General features: G+C 50.1%; 1 protein-coding gene across 3 annotated transcripts in view; it reads right to left on the bottom strand.

The window, feature by feature from the left end:
- DGCR8 (DGCR8 microprocessor complex subunit) overlaps nucleotides 1-8,394 on the bottom strand; it is a 37,191-nt gene that overhangs the window by 28,110 nt on the left and 687 nt on the right. For 2 of the 3 annotated variants that reach the window (XM_019626911.1, XM_019626909.1), the window contains exons 2-4: nucleotides 4,313-4,524; nucleotides 2,899-3,897; nucleotides 2,270-2,429 (exon numbers count right to left, since the gene is read on the bottom strand). In XM_019626911.1, the coding sequence (XP_019482456.1) occupies nucleotides 2,270-2,429; nucleotides 2,899-3,618 (880 nt within the window). In that variant the 5' untranslated portion in view covers nucleotides 3,619-3,897; nucleotides 4,313-4,524. The remainder of the gene's footprint in view (nucleotides 1-2,269; nucleotides 2,430-2,898; nucleotides 3,898-4,312; nucleotides 4,525-8,394) is intronic. The other variant, XM_019626910.1, reaches the window with a different exon arrangement.

Raw genomic sequence — 8,394 nt, 5'->3', positions numbered from 1 at the left:
CGCAATGAGCGGCTGTCCAGAAGCTGGCGACTGATGTGCCTCGCCCGGGAAGAGCGCAATGATGGTGCCAACTTGGGCCAGTGAAGCAACGTCCTCTACAACTAGACTGAAGAACAAAAAATGACAGCAACTTGTCTGTTCCCCTTCCCCCAATTTCCCAGCACTATTCCCATCCCCCCAATTCCCCAATAAAAATCTTTAAAAAAATGCTACTTCAAATTAATAAATTTCTAAATCAGTTTAAAACACTACTCCCAACCTCTTCCTTCTTTTACAGGCAGTCATTTAAAAAAAAAAAAAAAACGCTCAAGGGGGGACCAATTAGCTCAGATGGTTAGAGAGTCATGCTGATAACACCAAGGTTGCCAGTTCAATCCCCGCATGGGCCACTAGCTACGCTCTCCCTAAAAGAGTCAACTATGCCATTGTAGCATGAAAGCAATGTGTAACCAATGACCATGGCTGTTCCCCAATAAAATTAAAAAGAAATAAAAAAAAGCTCAACACTTATTATCCACTTGACACCTGCCACTGACAGACCTAGTGGCTGGGAAAAACACAAGACAAAGATTTAGCTAAAACTTAATTTTCTTATAGGTATTGGAATCAAGTTAAGAATTTTAGAAACAAAAGGAAAAAAGAGCAAGTGAATCTACAAAAATATATACATGATGAAGACAGCACCAGTGACTCCTATGCAAAAAGGAGTGACACCCTAGTACCAGATCCCCGCCCAGCATTGAGGGCTCCAAGCCTGATACCCACAAGTGGCCGATATTGGACAGCTGGTGTCAGGACAGCCCCTGGGAGGGTGTGTCCGTGCACTGTCAGGCACTCTCCCCAGTGAGTAAGGGCCAGGAAGATTTGGGCTAAGTCAGGAGAAGGTGAAGCAAATGAAATCCAAGCCAAGCACAACCCAGGACACAGGTGCATCCGGGGCACTCATTCGTGACAATAAGCAGTCACAAAGTTGGCCTGTCTGAAGAGCTCATATGCCGCTCACACGCAGTGTGTGAGCATGAGGACCAACCTGCAACTCCTGGGAGGGAGGCAGCACTGCTGGGCAGGCTGCCAGGTGGAGGAGAAGGCTGCAGAGGGAAAGGCAGTGCCCTCACAGGCAGGCCAAGTGGCCAGGTGTACTCCGAACCTGTGTACTGCTCAGAATGGACATGGCTTTACCTGCTCAGAGTGAGGCTGATGAAACCACAGAAAATGCACAAAGCAATACTGCCGGAGGCACCAAGGTAAAGACTGCCCCCTCTACCACTTCTCAGAAGCTGAGGCCCCAGGTTCATCTCCGTCTGCAATCAATGAACCCCATACCTGTCCTATTCCAACCGCTGGTCAACATGGGCAGACACATGTGGTGCCCAGCAGTGCTGACATGTCCACTCCACTCCACAGCCAGAGAAGACTGCACATCACCTGCCCCTAGATTTCCTCCCATCACACCTTGCCACCTTCTGCACCCTGGGTCTCAATCTAAGTTGTCACCTGTGTGCCCAAGTCTCCATGCATCTCTTCAGCCTTTCACTGCTGCCCAACTGCCCAGCCCAACATCTCCACCTAAACACACAGGCGCGACCAGGCCAGACAGGAACTGACACCAGCTCCTCTCAAACAGGCATCGCTTGACAAAGAAGCTACAGGGACACAACTCTGGGCATCTCCCCACTGCTCTCCACATTGCCCCCAAATCCAAGTGCAAATCCCACTGCCTGCACGTTCAGAACACCTCCACCTGTATTGTACTCCAGGAGCTCCCATCCTGCCCACCTGAAGTGCATGTGCCATGCTACAGCCAGAGCTGTGCTTTTAGACAAAAACTGCATAACACCTGCCTGCTTCTAGTGTCTTCTTCTCCTGACAGCACAGAATCCAGGACCCAGACCTTGACCATCACCTGACACTATGCTGAGCACCCATCTCTGGCCTCGGCCTCCACATATGCTGGTTTTCGGTCTTGTCATCTCCGAGCACACACCAATGTTCCCTCCTAAGGGGTCCATTCCCCACCCCATTAGAAGTCCCCTCCCAGTTCCTCTGCAAGACACCAGTCTCTCTGTGGTTTCCATAGTACACCACGATCTGCACCAGGATGGTCGTGCTCCTGGATGCATCCTTATGTCTTATCTGTTTCCTCTTCATCAGACATGACTTTCCTGTGCTCAAAAGCATGCCCAGGCTGCTGTCTGGTAGCCCGAGGGCTCTCAAACCTGCACTCCTGCCTCCCTGCGAAAACTCACTACTTTTTGACCCGCAGACTTACTTTTGAGCACTGTTTTAATCTTGGTCATCATGGGCTGCACGCTTGTCTCTCCATCAGATGGATGGTCGCTGTCTCCTCCGTATTTCTCCTCCACTCTCCTCTTTTTGGGAGCACAAAGGCCCTCTTCCAGCAGAGCATCGACATCATTGTCAAAATCGTCCTGCAAAACATGCTGTTCAAATACCATGGCCCCAGCACCTGCATTCCTGCACCATGGGCAACCTTAATGGCACTAGTGAAAAAGGACACAGAAATGAGGCGCTCTCGAGGGGGCCTAGGTGTGCCTTTATGGTGCATGATCATCTGAAAAACAAATGGGATGAAACCGACAACTGAAGCCAGCAGGCTTGGTCCAGGCGCACACACCATCAGGGAACACTTCTCAGCAGCACCTTCCAACTCAGGTTGGGTAAAAGGTACAAGGCCAACCTGTCGGCCAAACTTTTCATTAAGAAAGTTTAAAAATCTGGACTCTTTATTGCTGTCTTTTTTTTCCACATTAACATTATTCCACCTCATATGGGTTTTTTTTTGCTCTGCAACATCAGCTTTCAAAAGATGCTGCAGTTCCCAAACACCTCTCTTTGGGTTTTGCTAAGAGCAATCCAAAGGAGGGGTCACCGACATACCTCGTAGGAGAAATTCAAGGCCTCTTCATCCACTCTGTCTCTCTGCACGATTGCTTTAGCCGTGAACCCGCCTGCTCCTTCTTCATCTAGCTCCAAATTGTCAGTAAAATCTTCTAACTCATCGAGCACTGCATACTCCACTCTCTTTTCCTGATCCAGCTCATTCTCCTCATCCTTCTTATCAGCACTCTCACCCCCTACACCTACCCCGTTACCAACACTCCCGCCAAAGGGACAAGCATGCACGTCTCCACTGACAGGGCTAAGGGCCAGATCGCACTCCGCGCGAGCGTCGCGCTCCACTCCTGTGTACAGCACCTTCCTGTCCTTACTCCTGCAGCTCTCGGTAAAGCTCACGCTAATCTTTACATCCTTAAGCAACTTAAGGTCAGGGGAGAACTTCCGGACCGCAGGTGCGTGCCGGGCGGTGCGCGGGCTGTGGCCACTACAGTTCGGGTCTATGAGGAGGCGGGCCTTAGAGAAGGATCCTTTGGAGAGAAGAGAAGCTCCGTAGAAGTTGAATGGGTCCTCAGCAGGGGGTTCGGCCTGTCCATCACCACCAGAGCCAACGTCCATTACCTCTGCATCACTGGACGTTTGCAGGGGAGGTGGTGGAGACTGTTCACGGGGCAGCACTTGGAGGGGGCAAGCATGGTTCTCCATCACCGCTTCTCCTGCGGGCTCACGCGGGAGAGGAGAGGGACTCTCATATGTCTCCATAGTAAAAGTGGTTAAGACTATTTTAAAAGACCAGTTTTAAAAAACCTTACATAAATCTATACAGCTAACATGCAAAAGTCCGTCGAGACCCGGGTGCCGTCCTGCCCGCGCTGCAAACGCTGGCGGCTTAGTCAAGCTGGCCACATTGCTCTTTTCATTAATGTAGACAGCTTTTAGAACCACTGCCTCAATTATTGGAAATCACAATGCACTCAGCTTAAATGACTGACGACTAAGCGAGTCTGTCTTCATGCCAAAGTGGCACCTTTCTTCTTCCACCTGCAAAGAGATTTAAAAACATCATCACAAAATGACAGAAACCTTTGCGCTTCCCTGGTACCAAGAGTCAAGTGCTATTACAGTATAGTAAAGAAAGTAATACTGCCTAAGAAAATCTTTTGGTCTTTAAAACAAACTAACTTCAGTTTTTTTCTTCAGAACCTAAATTATAATTTAAGTCCAAAGTTAAATATTTTATTAATTGTCCACTGTAGCTCCTACTTCAGAAGCATAAAAACAATATTATCTTAAGGCTCAAAAGGATTAAAAAAAAACCTACACTAAACTTCACCGCAGCATTCCCCTAACACAGTTTATTAGGTAAGCAAGCACGCGGTGCAAGGCTGTCCTTTCCAGAACACACATAAGGTGTGCGGCCTCCCTCAGGCCATCAGAGTGACATCAATCCACTCACCTGCTAGGGCTGGGTCAGTCAGAGGGTGAGTGCGAGACCCTCAGCTCAACTCTGCAGCACTAGGGCCTCAGAGGTACAGCCAGGCGCTCTGCTACCCTGGAACCCCAGGGCTCTCCTGGGCCCACAAGGTGGCACGTGGACCAGGACAGTGATGCAGCATGCTGAGGTCGCCAGAGGTGGCATGGTTCTGTTCCCAGCAGAGGGGGTGGTGTCTGTGGGGAAGGGAGCCAGGCTGGGGTTGGTAGGGGAGCTGCAGGAGACAGCTGGTGCCAAGGCACAGGGAGTCCTGGGTGCCGTCTGGAGCCTGGCTCCATCCTGGGGGCAATGAGAAGCCACCATGGGTGAGGTGACTCTCCTGCCACAGTTCAGTCCCTATTTGAGAAAGAAGACTGACCACTGTGCCAGGCACAGTTCCTGTGCCCAAGGTGTAGAAGAGTCCTCTAGGCCAGAAAGCCAAGGTGTCAAAGGGGTTCTGATGACTGGGCAGGAGCCCTCAAGTACAGTGAAGACACAAAACTGAATGCTCTGCTAACCAGGGAGAGGGGAAGAGCACAGACAAGAAAGAACTTAAGACGAATGAAGCTTCCCCCTGGAGGGACACACGTGTTCCAGCGTTCAGCCAGGAGCCCATACAGGAGATGGATGGACCTCCAGGCAGACTTGTCCAACAGGTGATTAGGCCACAGCTCTAGAGCTGTGACTGGCCCAGAGACAGAGGGCCAGAATGCATTAGCAAGGTGGTAGTCCCAAAACCACAGAAGAGAGGCCGCAGAGGGAGGGAACACAGAAACAGAAAAGGGCTGAGGACGCAACTTTGAGAAACTTTACTCCAGAGGAAGCATGACAAAAGGGCTAACATGAAGCTGTGAAGGCAGCTCAGAGGGGCAATCTGAAAACCCAGAGGTCTGTAGGAGCGCTGAGCACCAGAGCAGGAGAATCACGTGCAGGCGCACACACACACAGTGCAGACACACACACATGAAAATGCCACGCACATGGGTGCAGATACATGCACACACATGCCCATATATGCATATGGGGCAACTTGACTAGTTGTATGGTCTGGAGTCAGCAGACATCCCACATTTAAGAAGTCTACAGTGAAAGCACAGAGCATGGTTGTATTTTGAAGGTGACACAATATAAAAATCAGAGACTTGTTTAGATTTAATCAATTCATTCAATAAATACTGACTGTCTACTCCGAGGGAGGGACTACCATAAACAAGGGACAAGGTCCCCACCACCAGGACACAGTTGGAAGGGCAATGACCACTGAGCTGTCACTCTATTCCTAGATTCTAAGATCTTACTGTTCTGATTTCAATGGGAACTTAATACTTCTCCCAGGGATGTGTCTGTGAAAGGTGCTAAAGATGAAGGAAATGCAGCACATAGATAATGACAGACTCTGAACTGCAAGTAAATGCTGAGGAGACTGCAGCCAGACAGGCACCAGGAACACTGAGTGGAGTAAGGCCAGTCTCCTGGCAACCAAGAAAGATCATTTAAGAGAAGGACAGGCAGGTCAGTATGCCCAGCGCTACAGAACACAGATCAGATTTGGATCAAACCCCTCAGCACCTGGCAGGTCTGCACAGACCCCAACGAGAGCCAATGTGTGATTCTAGAGGTTGAAAAAAGCTAAAATGAAGACATGAGATGGGGGGGGATTGAAGACACATGGCAATACAGGACAGAGAACATCTGCTACCATATTAAAAGGCTAAGGAGCAGCCACGTAGAAGCACAAAGCAAAATGACAATGATAATAATTGATGAAGGGAGAACTTAACAAGGCACACAGGGTGAGGTCAGAGAGCTGTGGAATGAGTGTGTGTGATCCTCAGGAGATCAGGAAAACCTGCCCAGCTCAGGGGGCAGTAGTTCAAGGCACAGAGCCCCACAGTGGGGCAGCCCTGGGCAAGTTCCTTGCTTTCCCTCCCCAAACTTTATCCAACTCATTCAACAAGTGTTTGCTGAACACCTTCCATGTGGTACACATACACCATCCTAGATGCTAAAGACACAAGACAGACATAATCTCTGCCCCCCGAGAGCTCACATTTTAGCAGGAGAGATGGTCAAGTAATAACTAAGAAAAACTGAGACGTGCTCAAGAAAAAATAAAGCAAGGAATTGGGGAAGGGGAGGCAGCTTCAGGAAGGGTGAACAGAGAAAGCCTCACAGCCAGCGTCCAATCTGAAGGTAAGGTAAGCCAGGTGGGTAGTGGGGTGTGAGGAGGGGACAGTCCAGGCAACACAGAGAAGAGCAAAGGCCCTGGGATAGGCAGGTGAGAGCAACGTGCTGAGGGGGCATGAGAGGAGGCCATGTCAGTGAGGGCGAGCAAGACTAGGACTCTGGCTCTTAGCTTGAGCGAGATGGGTCACTGACAGGAGGTTCCAAGCAGTGAGGTCGCATGAACCAAGGACAGCACTGGCAGCCAATCCCCAGCCGGATCCTGTTCTAAGCGCTTTATGCATTTTCACTCACCAGTTCTCACACAGCATTGTGAGAGAACGATTAAGCAACTTGCTCAAGGTCACACAGCTAGAAAGTGATGGAGCTGCTTTACAACCCAAGCAAGCTGGTTCCTGTCTGCACTGCCTCAGTTTTACACTATCTTGCAGTTTAAAAGACACTGTGTATTCAGAAAAACTACAGGTGGAGGACGGGGAGAGGGGCAAGGGTGCGAGCAAAGAGAAGAATTAAGAGGCTCAGGTGGCTGGGACTAGCATGTTAAGATGGTGAAAAATGGTCCTGAGGGTTGCATGGAGGCCCAAGAGAGGAATCCAAGTGGCTCCAAACTCAAGGACAGAGCTGGCATGCGCTGAGGTGTTGAAGGCAGCATGAGGAATGTTTTGGGGTGAGTAAAGATCAGGATTTAGGTTTGGTCATGGCTACTTGGCATCAGAGTAACACATGGAAATGTGGGAAGAAACAGCTAGAAAGGAGAGGCTGCAGCTCAGATGGGAAGCTGGGGCTAGAGGTAGCGATGTCAAGGAGAGACAGCGTTAAAGCCAGGAGGCTGTATGAGATTGCCAAAGAGGGGAGCAGAGTTATGAGAGGCCCTGACCGGGCAAATCAGTCAGATCTTTCCTACCTCCAAGGTCACTATCAGACTATAAAACAACCCTTGGGAACTGCCCCACACAGTGTCTAGTCACATTAAGGACTCAAAGGATGGTTCTCCCGCCATTGGCTTCACTACTGCTTCAGCTGATTGAACTCATGATGTAAACCTTTCTTGCCAAGGGGATGGTAAGCCAGCAGCAGACGCACAGCAGGCTTCTCTGGATCTCTGACACCAGGGTAAAACCAATACACTTGGACAGTGCCTTGGCTTGAGTCCACTTGTTGGGCTGGCATGGAGGTACTGGCTGTGATAGCCCAGTGGTGTGGCTACTGCCTTTAGGTCAGGCCTCTCCTGCTGTGGCTTCCCGCCCAACCCAGCAGCAGTATGACCTCATCCATTCCTTTTGTCATCCTCCAACGGGACTCACATCCCCATACTCACAGGCAGCACCAACTATTGGCTATTCACTCCCTTTGGTGAATGAAGGCCTGCGACAAGGTTGCCTGTGACCCTGTGACTGAAAGTCCATTCTGTTGCCAGGAAACAAGAGGGTCCGGGCCTAGTGGTTGGCCTTGCAGTCACCACCGCTGTACTGGACTGCCGTGCATGGAGTAACAAGGTACATGCAAGCATGCAAAACCGCAAATCAAACTTCTACCATGAAGCAACCCAAGTCCATCGGATGATGCTTGACAGGTATCACTGTCAACAGGTTGCCACCTTCCATTTATTTTTATCATGATCATTGTTACAACAAAACAACATTCCGATTATCTACGTGATCCTCAATCCACGAGCATGTGGTGGAGAAAAAGACTTAGGCGACTTCTCAGAATTCCCAAACTGTGTTACACCAGGCAGGATCCTAAGCGAGCACTACCCTGTTCATACCTTTCCCGCCTGAAAGCGACGCTAAGGCTTCGGGCCCACAGAGCGAGGGGCTTCTTTACACTAGGGCTGTTTACCCGGACAGAAAGCGACCTAGGCCCGGGGCCCGCCCCCCGCC

The sequence above is a fragment of the Hipposideros armiger genome, unplaced genomic scaffold (genome assembly GCF_001890085.2).
Source record: "Hipposideros armiger isolate ML-2016 unplaced genomic scaffold, ASM189008v1 scaffold_694, whole genome shotgun sequence".
Classification (NCBI taxonomy): Eukaryota; Metazoa; Chordata; class Mammalia; order Chiroptera; family Hipposideridae; genus Hipposideros; species Hipposideros armiger.
Note: the sequence above shows the minus strand (reverse complement) of the source record. Positions and strands in the feature narration are given on the sequence as shown.